The following is an 18942-nucleotide window of genomic DNA, read 5'->3' as shown; positions in this document are numbered from 1 at the left end:
GGAGGAGGGGGAGGAGGAGGGGGAGGAGGGGGAGGAGAAAAAGCTCAAATGAATGACTTAAACTTCTAGCTTAAAAGACTTACAAAGAGAGAGAGGGAGGGAGAGCAAGCATAACCAACAGCAAGGAGAAGGAAGGCAATGATAGAGACTAAAATGGAAATAAATAAAATAGAGAGTAGAAAAATAATACAGAAAATAATGAAACCAAAAGTTGGTTCTTTGAAAAGATGAACAAAATGGAAAAAGTTTTAGCTACTGACTAGGATAAAAAGAGAGAAGATTCAAATTACTAAAATCAGGAATGAAAGAGGGGACATCACAACTGACCTCACAGAAAAAATTTAAAAAGAACTTTAAGGGAATATTATGAAATATTATAAGCTAACAAATTAGATAACCTAGATGAAATGGACAATTTTCTAGGAAAACACAAACTACTGAAACTGATTCAAGAAGAAATGGAAAATCTGAATAGACCTATAACAAGTAAAAATATTGAATTAGTAAGCAAAACCTTCCTACAAAGAAAAGCTCAGGCCCAGAAGGCTTCACTGATGAATTCTACCAAACATTTAAAGAAGAGTTAGGGGCTGGCCCCATGGCCGAGTGGTTAAGTTCACGCCCCCCACTGCAGGCGGCCCAGTGTTTCGTTGGTTCGAATCCTGGGCGTGGACATGGCACTGCTCAACAAACCACGCTGAGGCAGTGTCCCACATGCCACAACTAGAAGGACCCACGAGGAAGAATATACAACTATGTACTGGGGGGCTTTGGGGAGAAAAAGGAAAAAAATAAAATCTTTAAAAGAAAAATAAAATAAAAAATAAAGAAGAGTTAACACCAATATTCTCAAACTCTTCAAAAAAATAGAAGAGGGAACACTTGCCAACCATTCTGTGAGGCCAGCATTACCCTGATAACAAAATCAAAGACAAGAAAAGACATCACAAGAAAAAAGAACAACTACAGACCAATATCTCTTATGAATATAGACGCAAAAATCCTAACAAAATGCTAAAAACATATAAAAAGGATTGTACACCATGACCAAGTGGGACTTATCCCAGGAATGCAAAGTTGGTTTAACCTAGGAAAATCAATCAGTGTAATACATCATATTCATAGAATGGAGGACCAAAACCACATGATCATTTCAAAAGACACAGAAAAAGCATTTGACAAAATCCAACACCTTTTCACGTTAAAAACACTGAACAAACTATGAATAGAAGAGAACTTTCTCAACTTGATAAAGAGCACCTACAAAAAACACAAGCTAACATCATACTTAATGGTGAAAGACTGAATGTTTTCCTGTTAAGATCAGGAACAAGACAAAGATATCCACTCTTGCCACTTCTAATCAACATTATACTAAAGATTCTATCTAGGGCAATTAGGCAAGAGAACAAAATTTAAAACTTCCAGATTATAAAGGAAGAAGTAAAACTATATTTTAAACTGACATGATCTTGTATGTAGAAAATCTTAAAGAATCTACAAAAATACCTATTAGAACTAATAAACAAACTCAGCAAGGTTTTAGGCTACAAGGTCAACATACTAAAATCGATTGTACTTCTATACACTAGCAATGAACAATCCAAAAATGAAATTAAGAAACAATTCCATTTACAATAGCATCAAAAAGAATAAAATACTTAAGAATAAATTTAACAAAAGAAGAGCAAGACTTGTAAACTGAAAACTACAAAACGTAATTGAAGAAATTAAATAAGACCTAAATAAATGGAAAGATATCCTATGTTCATGAATTGGAAGATTGAACGTTGTTAAGATGTCAGTACTCCCCAAACTGACCTATAGATTCAATTCAATCCCTATCAAAATACCAGCTGCCTTTTTTGTGGAAATGGTCAAGCTGCTCCTAAAATTCAGATGCAAAGATAAGATTCATGTCTAGCCTTGGGGAACCCCCTCCCCCAGTGTTTAATGACCAGGAAAAGAATAGTCAACAAAGCCACCTGAGAAGGAGCAGCCAGGGAGGTGGGACGAACACCAGGAGAATGTGGTGTCATGGAACCCAAGGGAGCAGAGGATTTCAAAGAGGCTGCGACCTGCAGGGGCCATTACTGCTGGAGGGCAAGTAAAATAAGGGCTGAAAGTTGTCTATTGGATTACCTTAGCAGAAGCAGCTTTTGTGATGTGAGGGCACCAGAATCCAGGTTGGACTGGATGGAAGAGGGAGATGAAGGTGGAAAATGAGACCACAAATACAAACTCTTTTTTCAAAGACTTTGGTAGTGAAGAAGAGGAAAGAACTGAAGCAGAGGGGAATGTGGGAATGGCCAGAGGAGGCGGGGTGTGTGTGTATCCTTGCTTGCATTTAAGAAGGAAAAGACCTTAGTCTGAATGGCAGCGGAGAAGGGATGATGAAAGATACAAAAGGAGAAGGAGTAATTAATGGTCTCCCTTTCCTCAGAGAGAGAGACAGAAGACTGGCCTTGGAGGAGTGAGGCAACAGCTCCTCTACTGTAACAGGAGGGCGGGTAAAGACAGGGAAGAGGTAGGCACATAGGCACATAGGTTTGAGTGTGGGAAGCTGACAGGTTCCCATCTAATGGCTTCATTCTTCTCTGTGAAGTAGGAATTGAGTTTTCTGCTGAGAGAGTGAGGGTTGGGGTGTTACATGTTTGGGGAAGGTAAAATCTTGAAGTGGCCATTGTGGAGTCGGAGATTTCTGCCTGCCAGGTCTTGTTGAGTCCCATGTGAGAGTTGTGGCCATGATTCTTGATGTCAGCCATCAGCCCTGTTACTCAGGTGGCAGTGGGCATGGGGGAGCTGGAGAATGGCAGAGTTTGGGTTTAGCCAGAGGGATGTGATTGAAGGGTAAGAGGGTAAGACATTCATGATATCACCAGTGATGGATCATGGAATCTAAGCTAGATTCCAAGTGAAGAAAAGAAAGTGGTGAGAGATTGGGAGAAAGCAGAGGGTTGGGGATTGCTCACTGAAGAAGGTCTTAGTGGGAGAAGTTGAGCAAGCAGAGTAAGGAGGTAAAGCCAGCCTTTGTAACTTCCTGTGGCCACAGGAGGCTGCCCCATCACTCCTAAAACCATTCCAGTGCTAACCCCCCGAGTGTAGGAAAGGGAAAGAGAAAATGGTTTTGGAGGGACTCAGAAATCCTGGTTCCACCTCAAATTTCCCACCCTATTGGGAAGACACCAATCTACAATGTGCTTCTTACATTGGTTTAGAATTTCACAATTTCCATCCATCATCTTCTTGGACCTTCAAATAAAACCTATGGAAATGGCAGAGCAGGGATGATTATTTCCATTTTCCAGATGATAAGAACTGAGGCTCAGGGAGGCTAACTGACTTGCCCAAATTCACACAGCTAGAAATGAGAGAACCAGGACACGAACCCAGTGAGGGCACAACCCAGCACCAACACTACCTCTTTATTAGCAAAGCCAGGACTTGATTCATGCTGGCTCACTGAGGTTCTGTCATAAAAAGAAGGAGTTTTCCCCAAGATTATCAATCCTGGAACAGGCAGATGTGAATATTTTTCCCACTAGAAAAACTGGCTCTATACGGATGAGCTCAGAGCTTTACTGCCTGTGGATGCAAGACTATCTAAGACCCTCAAGCAAAGACCTAACTAATGATTGAGTTTCTCTTGAAATAAGTTGAATAGGCTAGAACCAAGGTTGCTGGGGTGTTTGTTTTTTGTGTGCATGCAGAATTGAGCATATTCCACAGACAAAGAAGAAGAAATTGGTAGAGGAGAGGCTGGACATCTGAAAGAGGGGATGCCAGAAAGAGCAATGTCACGGGGGAAGCAGAAGGGCGTGGAATCAAAGACACAGGAAGGAAGAGCCTTGGCCCCCTCTGGAACAGAAGAGAAAGAGGGGGGCTTCATGAAAACTGAAATGTGAGGCCGCGTGAAAGCTGAGGACGGAAAGGTGGAGGGAAGTCGAGGAGTTCAGGTCCCACAGCAGCAGCATTCTTTACGCACTGTTCTAAGCACATGGCATATATTATCTCCTTTGACCTTTGCAACCATCTTGGGCAAGACGCATGGTGAGTCCATGTTACAGATCAGTAAACCTGAAGATAAAGAAACCTGCCCCCAGTCTTCAACTCGAACTGGCAGGCAAGATTTGAACCCATGTCCATGTGGCTCCACAGCTTGTGTCCTTCACCAGCCCATTCCACCGCCCCGGTCAGGTGACCTCAGCCTCCTCACTGAAGTCCAAGGCCAAGCATCCTGGGTGGGGCTGGGGAGGAGTTGTGGATTTGAGGAAAGGGAAAACACACAGCATAGCTTGAATGATGAGTCATTCAAGGATGAGTAAACCCTCAAGAGAAGGGTTTGTTGAAGCTGAGATGGGTCCTGGGGGCAGGACTATGCCCAGTGGGAACCCGCATGTCAACAAGCAGGAAATCAGACAAGAAGATGGGTGGAACTCACCAGCCAGGGAGGGTGTGGGCTGGCAGGAGGAAGCCGTCAGGAAAGCAGGCGCGAAGCTACGAGGCGTGGTAGATGATGGGGCACAGAGCCACGTCAGTAGGGATATCTGCCAACTGGATCCTTATCTTTCTTGGGCCACATTCTGCAGCTCAAGGTTGGGAGCAGAGAAGGAAGCCAGAGCCTGTCTGGGGAGACACAACCAATGGCCAAGGGCGTTCTGAAATGTCAGGCGCTGGGACGTGTCTTTGATATAGCTGACCTGGGATTCCAGGCTGGGTGGGGAAATCCAGGAGGAAGCCAGAAAGACCAAGGAGGAGGGAAAGCAGGTCCTGTGTGAGCGAGGAAAGACAGCGATTTTCGAGTGGGGGCCTCTGATGTCCAACCAGGACGATAAGCAGGCCCCACCTTCAGCTTCCTCCCTCCTCAGGCAGAGCCTCTCCCACGGTCACACCCCGTGACCCCTCCCCACGGGCACCTGCCAAGTCTCCATCTGCTGCTCCAGGCTCAAACCCAATGCCCCCCTCCAGAGTGTCCCAGAGGCTCCTCAGCTCAGCGTATTCTAAACTAGACCTTACCCCCAACCAAAGAAAACCTGCTCCTCCTCTCAGGACCACTACAAAGTTTCAGGATCCAGAAACAGAATCAAAATGCAGTGCCCTTGCTCAAAAATCAGGAAAAAATGCCACTGACAAGACTAAGATAGAAAATTTTTTCCTCTTCCACAGTCTCTCTCTCAACCTATCGTGGTGTTTTTTATTTGCTGTTTAATATTGCACTGTCTCTCCCATGGGGATGCTAGCAGATGTGTGCAGACCCTCGCAGGTGCCTGGAAGCACTGCCAACAATTCAGCGTGTGCACACAGCCCACCAGATGCCAGGTTTCTCCTCCCACCAGCTGCCAGACCCATGCACCATGCCCTAGAGTGGGTAAAAAAGTTAAGCCAGACACCCACCACCCCAACCCACAGCACATGGGAGACCCCCAAGGACTGCCACCCTAACCCAAAGTAGATAGGAGATCCCCCACCAGATTACTACCAGGATGCACCAGGTATCTGGATCAGCAGTGGGTGAGAGACTTGCCCCCACCAAATCACCAAATGTGCCGTGGTGCTGCCAGCCCAGAGCAGGATGGCTGCCTCCATGCCCTTCTCCAAGATGCCCAACCCAGATCCTCACCATGCCTGATCCGGGCGCCCATGGGGACAATGGTCAATGGGCAGAAGGAAAGGCTAGGGTAGGTCCCACTGCATCAGGGGACAGGGAAGTGGGTGGCCAAGAACTCTTCAGGCAGAAGGAGGGAGGTGGCAGGAGATGGGGACACACAGGAGCCAAAGCTCCAGTGTCCCATCAGACTTTAACTACAAAGCACAAATTCAAAGAAAAATTATTAAGAAATTCAAGATGGCAACCAGATTATTAAACCCCAAGGACAGGACCATGTGCAACTGCACTGGTTGTACATCTATGAAGCTGACCTTGCCTCCTCTCACATTGACTCTCTCAGTAAGTGACAGCAGCTTCAACTCTGCACCTGATGGAGAAGCCTCCTGGATCCCCACATCTAGAGGCACCGAGCGCTGTTGGGTCCACCAGAAAAGTCTCCCACAGCCACTGCTCTGACCCAGGTGCTCATCCGCTCCCACCTGGACCACTGCTTCCTGCCTCGCCCCATCCAACCATCCTCCACTCGCTGTCAGGCATCTTTCCAAAGCAGTGCCCAGAACACATCACTACCCTCCTCAAGAACTGTCACCGGCTCATCACTGCCACCTGAACAAGGTCCAGACAGCTAATAATGACTGGGAGACCTACCAGTATCTCGATATTTTCCAGCTTTACCCTCAAACTTCATCTCCCCTCGTGTAGCCTTTATGCCAATGTCACTAAACTAAACACACGCTGTAATTTCACATCCACTCTGCCAGCCGGTCCCCTTCCTCCACCCTCATCTTGGTGAACTACTCGTCATTCAAGGACACATACGTCTTCTCCTCCTTCCCTCATCAAAATTAGTCACTCCTTCTCTGCCTTCAGCTGCGCCTGGCTTGCCCTCCTTGACACTATTGCATTCATTCATTCACCACATACTTATTAAGTGCCTACTATGTGCCAGGCACTGCCCTAGGCACTCAGCTACAACTAGCAATGAAAACGGGCAAAACTCCTTCCTCATGGAGCTTACATTCTGGAGCAGGGGGGACAAAAAGCCAGATAAATAAGTAAAATATATTGTATGTGGTTTGGGCTATAGAGAAAAGTAAAGCAGAAAAGGGTAGGGGGTGGGCTGGGTGTGTAATTTTAAACGGGGAGAGCAGTGAAGCAAGACTTCACCATGGTGACTTTTGAGCAAAGACCTGAAGCAGGTGAGTGAACAAGCCATGAGATAGCAGGTGAGAAGATCGTTCCAGGCAGAAGAAACAGCAGGTGCAAAGGCCCTGAGGTGGGACCATGCCTGGAATATTTAAGGAACAGTGAAGATGCAGCTAAAAGGGATATGAGATGAGGACAGAGATGACAAGGAGTCAGATCTCCAGGGTCCCATAGACAAGGACAGGACCTTGATTTTAATTCTTATGACATTGGAAGACATGGGAGGGTTTTGATCAAAAGACAGCCGAAAACTGACTTACTGTTATTTGTTTCTATGTCTATCCCTCAGAACCTATGCATTTCAAGGGGCACTGGGGGGTCTTACTGACCTCTGCCCAGCCCACAGGCCTGGCTCAGAGTAGCTGCTCAATGGGTGCTTGTGAGTGTTTGTGGAATCAACAGGTGAGTAAAGTCAAGGCCACCGGTGTATGTCTCCCCTAGATTGGCCAGCTGTGGCCTCACAGCTGAAGGCTGCAAGGACCTCGCCTCCGGGCTGAGCGCCAGCCAGACCCTGACGGAGCTGGAGCTGAGCTGCAATGTGCTCGAGGACGCCGGAGCCAAGCACCTTTGCCAGGGGCTGAGACAGCCGAGCTGCGTGCTGCAGCGACTGCTGTAATTGCTTCTCATTGACACTACTTTGTGGGGTGGGCACAGGGAGGCGGAGGGAGCTGCCCTCCCACCACGGGGCAGAGAGAAGGTGAGAGCTCAGGGGCGTGGCCAGGATGCACCCTTGATTCCAACCAAAGCAATCAGATTCCTCCTCAACCCTTGCTCTTATATTAGAAGCTCGGTCTTTTTTCTCCCGTGTAGTGGATGCCCTTAATGTTGAAACCCACCAAGCATCCCACGTCAGCTGACGCTGTGTGTTTGGCAGGGCCAAAGTGGTTAACACTTAGACAAGTGGGACAATGGGACAATGGGTCAATTAAGCGTCCGAGATTGGCATGGCGAGTGGGCAGGATTCATGGGACTCATGCAGGGGTGAGGAAGGAAGGCTGCCTGCATCTTGAGTGGCTCCTTGGCTGCAGCAGGAAAATGTAAGTCTCCCAGTTTACTGCAAGCCAGACATCTCTTTATCTTCCTTTAATGTCACTGCGGACCACCAAAGGGCCACAGGTACTAGAAAGGGAAACCAGACCCCAGTCACCCGGAGGAGAGGGCCCTCAGGATAATGCCTGTGGGCCTGTGTGCATCTCTCCTGCAGGCTGGTCAGCTGTGGCCTCACGTCTGGCTTCTGCCAGGACTTGGCCTCCGTGCTGAGTGCCGGCTCCAGGCTCACAGAGCTGGACCTGCAGCAGAACGAGCTGGACGACCTTGGCGTGAAGCTGCTCTGTGAAGGGCTCAGACGTCCTACCTGCCAACTCATGCTCCTGTGGTAAGGCCCTGTGGGTGCCTCTGGGCAGAGGGCAGGGAAGTGGTGGGGAGGGGTGGCAAGGGATGCAGGTGCCATGAAATTGGACAGGGCAAGGAAAAGGGACAAAGAAAAGCACGGTCAGCCTGGCTTCCTTACAAGCGCTGCCACTTACTTAGGCCGCGTGACTTGGGCGGGTCTTCGTCTGAGCCTCAGTTTCTTCATCTGTATAATGGGTCTATCATAACTGCTTCATCGACTGTAATGAAACAAAAGGCATGTAAAAACCAGAACAGTGGTGGGAATAGAGCTGAGCCGGTTGAGAGGATAACTATTAGTGAGGCTGAGTGTTCTGAGGGGACTCCCAGGTTCACTTCTCCACTCCAGGGCGGTGCTTCCTCCATTCCTCCGTTCCTCCGTCCCTTCACTCGTTCCTTCATTCATTGCACGCCTCCTATCAAGCACTGGACCAGGCCCTGAGGATGCAATAGTGAGCACGCAGAGGCGGCCCTGCCCTCCTGCAGCTTACACTCTAGTGGGAACGAGATAGACTTTCCTCACATATTAACACGCACACATGTATTTCCAAACTCCCCGGAGTGCTGTGAAGGGAAAGCGCAGTGCCTTATGTGAGGGGTAACATGCGGGGAGGACGGAACTAGAGTGAGGGGCCAGCGAGGGATTCTCTGAGGAAGTGACACCAGCCCGAGATCTAAAGCAGAACTAGTTGACCGGGCCCAGTCTGAGGGTGCAGTCCAGACAAAGAGAATATATGGGGGAGGCCCCGGGACAGAAACGGGCTCAGAGCAGGGGAGACCCATGTGGCCAGAGCGCAGTGAACCCCAGCCCTCATCTCCCATCCTGCAGGCCCCGAGAGCCGCGTCCTTCTCTGAGCAGCCACTCCCCAAGCTGTCTCTCGGCCGCTTCCTCTTTCCTTCACGTCCTGAATACAAGTCCACAGGCTATTTCTGGCTGGACACTCCCTGCAGCTCCTGGCTGGGGCCCTGGGACACACTCAGAGAGCTGACAGGGGCCCCAGAGCCCCACCTGTCTGGACCCCTCTGGTCCTGCACTGAGGCTCCAGCCAGCTCTCGAAGGGGCTCTGTGAAGCGGGGCCCTGGCTTTCCTCAGCCGGGCCTCCCTCACCGACTCTGCAACCTAAAGGAGGAGGGGTCAGAGCAGGGTAACCGGCTTCGCAGTCCGCCTGTGGGAGCTCTCCACGCTGACTCGGACCCTTTCTACCCAGGGAACTGCATCCCTGGGGATGGCACCTTCGCGCCCCAGCCCACTCCCCACCGAGCATTTCTGCTCTCTCCATCTCCTCTGTGTTGAAGGGCCTCTCCAGAGCTCAGCCTTTGCAGGCAGATCCTATTCATGCCCCAGCTGACCAGGGACTAGTCAAATCTTGGTTGCCTCAGGGCAGCTTGCTCTCTGATGCCCTGTGAAGGTTTCTGCCTCCTTCCTTCCTGGAGCCCGGGACCTGGTTGAGAAGGACCATCTTTGACATCGTGGGCTCCATCCCCTCCCCAGGCGGAGAACAGCTCTGATGGCAGTCATGAGTGAGGTGTGCCCCGCCCTTTACAGGGCACCAGGTCTCTTCACCCACCTTGTCCATGGCTCACAACAGACAGAGCAGGTCCTTCCGTGTTAGACATGAGGACACAGAGGCCCAAAGAGGGCAACGGCTATCCCAAATGCCACGGAAACCCCAGAACACAAGGCCTGTGAGGATGGAAACAGGGCATTCTCTTTCCAACAAACCTCTATCGCCTGGGAAGCAAATCCCAGGACCTACCCACAGGTGGTCATTTGAGCCAACGGCTGTTCTGTGGTGGACACTGTGAAGAGCTGGCCTGATCCCCTTCAGGAACGAAGCCATAACCCCTAGCCATTGGGAATGCTGCTGGCAGCCAACTACAGGACTGGCCTCTGCCAACGATGGCCATCTCAACCAAGGCGACATCCCCTTCCTGGGGTGGCCTACGTCCAATGACTGACTGGTGATAGGGTATAAAGACCCAGCCCCTCATCCTAATTTGGGACAGCTCTGAAGGGCCATCCCAGCTTCAGAACCCCCCGCAGAGTTGGCTGAGGTCTGCGTTGAGATTGCATCACAGCCCAACTTCCCCTTCTGTGCAATCCTGCTTCCCTCTCTTCCTTTGCCCTGTATGTTGACCCAAGAAGACACCCTAATAAACCTCCTCACTCTACTTTCCATCTCACAGCCCAATTCCCAGGGAAACCAACCTGTGACAGGCTCCCAAAGGAGGTGGCAGATTCCTCGCCTCTGGGCCTTGAGGACCTCAGGGTCGTATGGGGGTCCCAGGAGAACTCGATTTCCTTTGTGCTTGCAGGCTGGACCAGACCCAGCTGAATGAGGAGGTGACAGAGATGCTGCGGGCCCTGGAGAAGAACGCTCAGCTGCTCATCCTCAGCAGATGGTAAGGCGGGGAGACTCAGAACTTTGCAGCTGGCCCAAAGCCAAGAGATGGGGGAGAGACTTGGGGTGTGACAAAGGGAGCAGAGCCGGGAGAAAACCAAGAAACCACAGCAGCCAGAGTGAGGTTTGGTTGGTTGGTTGGTTGTCTGCTACAAATAGAATCACGTCACTCCTCTGCTTGAATCCTTCCATTAGGTGAATAAGGAAATGAACAATGAAAAAAGTGAATGAGTGAGTGGGTGAGATTTGGAACATGGAAAGCAGTGACCGCCAGGGGGAGACAAAAGACAAAGAGAGCGAGGCTTGGGGATCAGACCACCCCACCACTCCTCAAACACACACATAGACACACACCCCGTGCTTGAGGGGCAAGCCCCTGGGAGAGCAGTCATCTCCCCTCCCCCCTCCCCCGGGGAATCTGCTACAGCCCCCAAGTTCTCCCAGTTTGGTGCATTTGCCTGTTACTGCAAAGTGCACCTGTCCCGGGGTTCTTGGCTACTGTGCCTCAGATGAAATGGAAGGGAAAGGGCGCCTAGGCTTAGGAGGAAGAGCCATTCATCACTGGAGAAACGGTTCCCTGCAGACCCACGGTATGTTAGACACACTGCAGTGAGCAAGGGCCAGGAGCTTAGTCCAGGAGAGAGACGGGCACCAGCGACCCCCAGCCTGTATAATCGCACCTGGGGTCAGTGTGAGTGTATTGCTGGGCCTACCTGTCCAGAGGAACTGTGCTGAGCTCTGAAAGATGGGAGGGGTTAGCTGGGCTGAGAAGGGGTCAACTCCAGGCAGAGGTAGAGGCTCTGAGCTTAGCTCCTTTGAGGAATAGAAGAAGGCCCGGTGTCTGGAGCAGTGTTACCCAAAGTGTACGCCATGGACCAGCAGTGTCAGCATCAGCATCACCAGGGAGCTCGTCAAAAATGCAGTCTCGGGCCCCACTCCAGACCTGCAGAACCTGAATCTCTGGGGGGGTCCAGGAATGTGTGTTTTAACAAGCCCTCCAGGTGATTTTCAACACCGCGTTGGAGCAGCGCTGGTCTAGAAGTGAGTGAGTAGGGGAGAGTGACACAGGTGGGATTAGGGAGTGGAGGACACAGGGGCACAGTAAGGCCTTTTAGGCCATGTTAAGAACTTTCAATTTACCCAAAAAGCAATGAAGAGACATTTCAGGGCTTCAGCAGTGAAGTGATGTGCCAGATTCCTATTTCAAGATCAGCTGCTGTGTAGAAAATGCACTGGAGAGGGGCAAGAGCGGAAGGATGCTACGGTGGTTCAAGCACAGACACCGGGGCTGGGGCTAGGGTGGAGGCCGTGGAGGTGGAGAGAAGAGAATAGAATGGAAAGCTATTTTGGAGGTAGTGACTAGGTGATCACTCAGCTTTCGGAGGGGGCATGGGAGGAGTCAGGACGACACCCCAGTTCTGGCACGGATGGCTGGGCAGATGGGGGGACATTCACGGAGACAGGAACTATGGAAAAGCTCAGACGGGGGCCATGAGTTCAAATTCGGATGAGCTGAATTTAAGCAAGGATGACTCGTAGACAGGCCTAGCTTCCTCCAAGATCTCAAGGAGAATGAACAACTAACTCTGTGTCTAGGAAGCCGAGTGTGACGACCCCTAACGAAGGCCGGGATGGAGGAGAGATGAGTGAAAACAGGTGCTCACTCAAGCGGTAGAGAGCAGAATCAGGTAGTTTGAAGGGGCCAGGCTGACAGCCTCACAACAGGATGGCTCCTGGGGCAGCTGTGGAAGGTCATCCCCTCCAACCCCCTGCCTCTGCTTCAGGACAGGGCAGTTTCCTCACCTAGGAGAGCCCACCCCATGCAAAGTCTCCCACTCCTAGAACCTTCTGCTTCCCTCTCTCCCAGCCTCGGGAACTGGGGCTGTTCCTCTCCAGAACATATGTGGCATGTCTCAGACTCTGAACCAGGGCCCAGTCTCCGAAGGCCCACTCTGGGCTTCTGAGGTCTGGGCATCACCTCTCCATTCCTGCCCATTCATCTTTTGAGCCATGTTCCTCTCATAAGCTGCCCACCTGGGGCATGCTGGGAAAAGCGACACTTCTGGATCTTGGGAAAGGGCAGGTGGGCAGGGGTTGGGTCAGGGGGCAGCAGGATTGGGCCTCCCCAGAGAGCAGGCGGGCAACCCAAAAGCAGGAACAGAGGCTGCAGACACATGCCTGCCACCGTCCAGGCAGATCAACCTTGGGAGGGGCCCCTCCAAGGTCCAGCCTTCAAGGGCTGGTGGAGACCAGACAGAAGAACCTAGAGCTGACCATTGCCCTGCCTGTTCCAGAGAGCAGCTCCCCTCAAGTGGTACAGGTGCAACCCCTCTTTCTGCCTTTTCCTGCCTCTCCAGGGGACCCGCACGTGGAGCCTCTGGAGACCAAAGATGACTTCTGGGGCCCCATGGGTCCTGTGGCTACCGAGGTGGTTGACAAAGAGAGGAGTCTGTACCGGTGAGTGAGCGGGCTCTGCTAGCCCAGGCTGGCCTCTGCCACCCTACCATCCCCACACTGGGCCCCCACAGACGGTCAGCACCCCACCCACAGTTCATCAGGTCCCCTCCCCTTCCAAGCCAGCAGGCAGGCACAGGGCTGAGATACCAGGTGGGGGCTTTTATTATGGAAAAAGAGGTTTTATTAGGAAAATTTTCAAACATACACAAAAGGAGCCAGGACTCAAAGTCAAATCTGTCTGACGCCAACATCTCAGCTTGTAGCCACTCGGCTAAATCCACAGTGCCCTGCATGGGGTCTGGCATCAAGGATGCGCTCAGTGAGTTTGTGTAGAGTAATTCAGTGTCTACCTCTCCCTGTTTCTCCCAGAGTTCACCTCCCCATGGCTGGCTCCTACCGCTGGCCCAACACAGGTCTCCATTTTGTGGTGAGAGGGCCAGTGACCATCGAGATTGAATTCTGTGCCTGGGGCCAATTCCTGGACAGGACTGTCCCACAGCACAGCTGGATGGTGGTAGGGCCTCTGTTTGACATCAAGGCTGAGCCAGGAGCTGTGGCAGCTGTGTACCTCCCTCACTTTGTGGTCCTCCAAGGTAAGCAAGAGCGAGGGGTGGAGGGAAGTGATGGTGGAGAGAACAGGCCTGAAGGGGGCTTTGGATGGCAACGTGCTGGGGGAGGAGCTCAGGGCTTCCTTAGAGACACTGAGAGGGTTGTAGAGTGGGGACGGCTTTTCCCTCATTCCCCAGTGCTCTGGGCATACCTTTTTTGAAGTATATTTCTCTCCCAGCCTCATAATTATTTTTGCCTGAATTCCTTGCAAGTTTCCCTATATAGAAACTGTTCTCCTCCATAGCAACAAGAACTGGCACTTAGTAAGTGCTCTTCACATAGCTTGTATCACTCACGGTCCCAGCAGGAAACAGATGATATGCTGTTGAGGTTTTTGAAGAGATTTTTCAAAGACAGCACTATTTACAAAGTAAGTCTAAGTGAACTCACAAGAATGTTGGGGTACCTAGGGACTAGTAATGAGAAGAAACCATGTCACCAGATTCCATTTGAGAGCTGCAGCCATGAAAGGGGGGCTTCCCAGTAGGATATGTAGTCATAAAGAGTAATGGACTTATGCCAACCTCGCTCACCTCCAAAGACTTCCCACAGATAAAGTGCCAAGAAATATAAGTTCACGGTCAAAAATCTCAGGAACAGCAAACAAGGTACCATAAGTGAAAATCAATGGAAACTGCAGGTACCAGAATCAGTCCCATAAAGACTCAGACATTGAAATGACCACGAACAGAACACAAAATAAGTACGTTTCATATGCTTAAAGCCATAAGTAGTCTTAAAAATATGAGCAAGAAGCAATAAACCATTAAAAATTATCAACTGAGTTTGGAAACAAACTGAATTTATAGAAAATATAGGGGAAAAAAGATTAAGTGGCAGGGAGGATGGCATGAGGAGGCTTAACATGCATCTAATCAGAATCCAAAGGAATAAGATAGAGAGAATGGAGAAGATGCAGTACTCAAAGAGAGAATTTCTAAGAAATTTCTAGAATTGCTGAAAGTTGTGACTTCTCATAATGAGAAATCTCAAAAATCAAAAAAAAAAGAGAGAAATCAGCACTAGACCCAGTATAATGAAACTACAGAATACCAAAGTCAAAGGGAAGGTCTTGACAGCACCCAGAAAGAAAGATAAATTATCTAGCAAGGTACTGCAATTAGGCAGACAACTGACTTTTGAACAGCAGCAATGGAAGGCAGAAGACGATGCAATGACATCTTCAATCTACTGAGAAAATAGCTGTCAATCAAGAAAATTGTAACCACAGAAAAATTATTTTTTTTAAGAAGAGAATAAAACAGATTTTTTTTTTAAACAAACTAAAACCAAGAGAGCTTTCTACAAGCAAATCCTGACTAAAGGAAATTCTAAAGGATGTACCCCGGCAAAAGGAGAATGATCCCACACGGAAGGTGTGAAGTGCAAGATGGAACGGTCAGCAAAGATTCTGAGATGTGTATGGGTATGTCTAAGAAAACATTAACTGGATAAATCAACAATAATAATGTCTGATGCCAGGGATTTAAAAGAGAGAATGAAAATGCCAACGACAATAGCAAAGAAGAGTGTTAAAGAATTCTAAGGGTTCTTTTTTTTTTGAGATTTTATTTTTCCTTTTTCCTCCCCAAAGCCCCCTGGTGCATAGTTGTATATTTTAGTAGTGGGTCCTTCCAGTTGTGGCATGTGGGACGCCGCCTCAGCATGGCCTGATGAGCGGTGCCATGTCCATGCCCAGGATCCGAGCTGGCAAAACCCTGGGCCACTGAAGTGGAGCGCACAAACACAACCACTCAGCCACAGGGCCGGCCCCAGAATTCTAAGGTCTTTGTGTTGTTCAGAAGGAAGGTAAAGACTGCACCAGTAGTGCTGTCCAGGTTAAAATGCTGAAACACTTCTGAACTGGCTAAGAAAGAAATTCTCCACCTTCTGAGACCACGAATGACCTCACATCATACAGTGCTGGCCACAGAGGTGAGTAACAGGACCTGAGTGTGGTGCAGGCATGAATGGCGTGGCCGAGGCAGTATCAGGCCAGACGCCCAGGGTAGGCAGGAGGGTCTGAGCCTGTTGGGCAGCAGGTGGGGGCATCAGGAGCACTGTTATTGGCAGGGGCTACAGCACAGGCTCTCCATACCAGGCCATGTGGGCACAGCTGGCATCAGGAGCCCACCCAGCCAGTGCTGAGTGCCAGGCACCCAGAGTCTATCAATTTAATGAGAAAGTTAGAAGAGTCTGATGCAGCTCCCTATGTCAGATCATGACTCAAACAGGAGCATCACTTAATTATGATAGAATGATTTAATAAACAATTTGTGTTACAGCTTATATCAGTTATAAGCACTTTTATGATATGTGTGAAATAAAGGGGGATATGTTTTCAATGTTTCATTGGTATATTGATTGATACATTAATTTACAGTGCCAGCCCCATAGTTAAATATATTTGGTAACCTCTAGGTCAAGGGACTGATTTACGTTAGGTTTACATTAAAATATTAGGGTCAAATATATTAGGGTCAAAAATATTATAATCAGGGGCTGGCCCGGTGGCCGAGTGATTAAGTTCGCGCGCTCCGCTGCAGGTGGCCCAGTGTTTCGTTGGTTCGAATCCTGGGCGAGGACATGGCACTGCTCATCAAACCACGCTGAGGCAGCATCCCACATGCCACAACTAGAAGGACCCACAATGAAGAACATACAACTATGTACCAGGGGGCTTTGGGGAGAAAAAGGAAAAAAATAAAAATCTTTAAAAATATATATATATATATATTATAATCAAAGAATATATATGCAAGAAGAATAATTTACAAACTAGTAGAAAGAAAAAGATGGAATGATAAAAATAACAAGCAGGGAACTGCCCAGCACCCAGGACCAGGGAAGGCTCATTTGTTGAGACCACAAGGCTTAGTAAACAATTCGAGCTGCACACCAGGAAGAGAGAGCATGGGGCGGGGAAATGACCAGGACCAAGGGGAAAGACTCAGGGATCCGGAGGCACATGGCTGGAAAGACAGGGTCATTAGGGAAGGTTCCAGAGTAAAGCATGAGGGAGGGAGGAGCAAGATAGCTCCAGGGGCTGTAGAGGCCCACCACATGGGGGAAAGCTGGGGAGCAGGCACTGATGGCTCAGACCACAGCTAGGGCAAGTTATTTCCTCCCACCTGACCATCTGCAGAGTGGTGAATATAGCTGCTACAGCAGCCATCCTGCCCCTCCCACAAAGTGAGACCTTGCCCAGGGGGTCTCTGTCTCTGCCAGGGACAGAGGGGCTTGGCCCATGGAGTCAGTGGGTTCGGCTCTGCCCAGCAATGAGAGCACTTGGTCTGCCCTTGGCCTGCCATGCTCGGGGCTACACTGCCACGCTCCACTCTACGCCAAGACATTCTAGGAAAAACCTGCTGCGTCCAAGGCCTGGAGCCAGAAGGCACCAGCAGTGACTGAGAGGGCAGCGTGACTTTAGCACCTGCTCCCAGGCCCCCTTTCACACCAGCTCTCAGGGGTGGGTGAGCCCGCCACGCCCTGTCAGGAGGACACCCTAACCATGCCTTGGTCAGTCTTGTACATCCTTCTGGTAGGCCTAGGAAATGGGGTTTGCCCAAGGAAGAAGTGGCCCTCCAAGGGCACAGGAATCTAGCCTAAGCCTATAGGCTGAAGGCCAGATGTGGACAGGAGTGAATTCACCAAGTTGGTGGCACTTTCTCTGAGGATTCCTGGGACGTGGCTAATCATAACAAATGAACAATTAACTGAGCATTCTGTGCCTGGTATCACGCAAGGCAGTTCCATATGTATTGGTAGCATCTCAATTTTTGTAACGACCTGGTAAGTTAGGTACTATGATTTTTCCCTTTTGTATCAATGAGGAAATTGAAGCTCAGAGAGGTGAGGATGCTTCCCAGAGCTGGGGTCCTATTAACCCTGCAACGAGAGCTACATCCACACCCACCCCACACCTGCCCAAGCCCATGTGCCATCAGCCTTCCCTAGACCACCTTTGGACCCCACCCTGTGCCCGGACAGCACTTGTTCCCTTTGGATTCCGTACACAGGGCAAGAGGTGAAATGCACAAAGGCTGCTTGTAGCTCACCATGGCCACGCCCAGCCAGGAATCCCAGCCCCTCCAGGAATCCCTGCTGCCTGCCGCCTGGGCTGCAGCTGTCGGTTGTCCTGGAAACAATGACCTCACTGCCTAATGCGATACTAATTTAGGATTTGGGCACTGGCTGCTTCTTCACTGTCATTGGTGAGGTCCTATATCAAGTTATCAACTTTCCACGGTGAGTTTTCTCCCACTATAGAAGGAGCTTAGAGCTTTTAGCATCTCAGCTTCACCCCAGGGCCTCACAGAACTCACCACTCTGGGCAGTCTCATCCTCCTGCAGGACCAGCTCCATCACTTGTGAGGTCCAGAGCAAAATGAAAACAGGGGGCCCTTTGTTAAAAAATTATTGAGTTTCAAGATGGCGACAGTAGAGCATTAAACCAAGCGTGAGGCCCTTATGAGCACAGAGCTCTGTGGGACTGCATAGGCCGCGTGCCCATGAAGCTGACCCTGTCCTTTCAGGTCCTTCACACCCCCACTACCCATCTCCCCCAGCACACACAGACCCCTGCTCTCCACACAGCCCTTCCTCCAGGAAAGTGAGTTCACTCACTTTGGTGTGCTCGCTCCTCTGTGCTGCCCGTGGGGAAGGAGGGTACTCACACAGTCACCTGGGTGGGATCATTCCCTGCTCCTCCATCTCGCCCTCCCTGCCTGCCCCAGGAATGCACCTGCTCTAGATTGCTGGGAACTACCATGATATTTCACGTGCCTCAAGTCTGTTGCTTCTCTGGAACCAACGCCTTCTGAATTGTACAGCAATAAAGTCCAAAAACTACTCAGGTTCAGCAAAATGCATCTTCAAAAGATCAGAGTACCTTTTCCTTCCCAGACCCCAAGGGTTACCAGGAGGAGTGGGCCAAGTCATTTAAGGAAGAAACGGAAAGAACCACAACAGCCAGGTTGTGATGCTCTTGATCAAGCTGCATTTTACCCATAACCATAGCATGTCACCGTTCTATCCAAGTGCTTTGTGGACACAGACTCGTTTAATCTTCAGAGTCACACTAGGAGGTGGACGCTGTTGTTGGCTCCACTTTGCAGGTGATGCAAGGAGTGGTTAAGTAACCTGCTTAGACTCTCAGAGGCAGTAAGTGGTTTTGCTGGGAGTCAAACTCCGGCAGCCCATGTCATTAACCACTTGGCCAGACAGCCCTCTATGCCCCCACCTTTATGTAGTGGGGCTCCCGGTGCCCCT

General features: G+C 49.9%; 1 protein-coding gene across 1 annotated transcript in view; it reads left to right on the top strand.

The window, feature by feature from the left end:
- NLRP1 (NLR family pyrin domain containing 1) overlaps positions 1–18942 on the top strand; it is a 54445-nt gene that overhangs the window by 25635 nt on the left and 9868 nt on the right. Inside the window, exons 7-12 of the mRNA XM_046677656.1 lie at positions 7256–7426; positions 8019–8189; positions 10520–10606; positions 12202–12276; positions 12802–13062; positions 13432–13655. Coding sequence (XP_046533612.1) covers positions 7256–7426; positions 8019–8189; positions 10520–10606; positions 12202–12276; positions 12802–13062; positions 13432–13655 — 989 coding nt within the window. The remainder of the gene's footprint in view (positions 1–7255; positions 7427–8018; positions 8190–10519; positions 10607–12201; positions 12277–12801; positions 13063–13431; positions 13656–18942) is intronic.

This window comes from Equus quagga, chromosome 11 (assembly GCF_021613505.1).
Source record: "Equus quagga isolate Etosha38 chromosome 11, UCLA_HA_Equagga_1.0, whole genome shotgun sequence".
NCBI lineage: Eukaryota > Metazoa > Chordata > Mammalia > Perissodactyla > Equidae > Equus > Equus quagga.
This window is presented reverse-complemented; position numbering and strand designations above follow the sequence as displayed.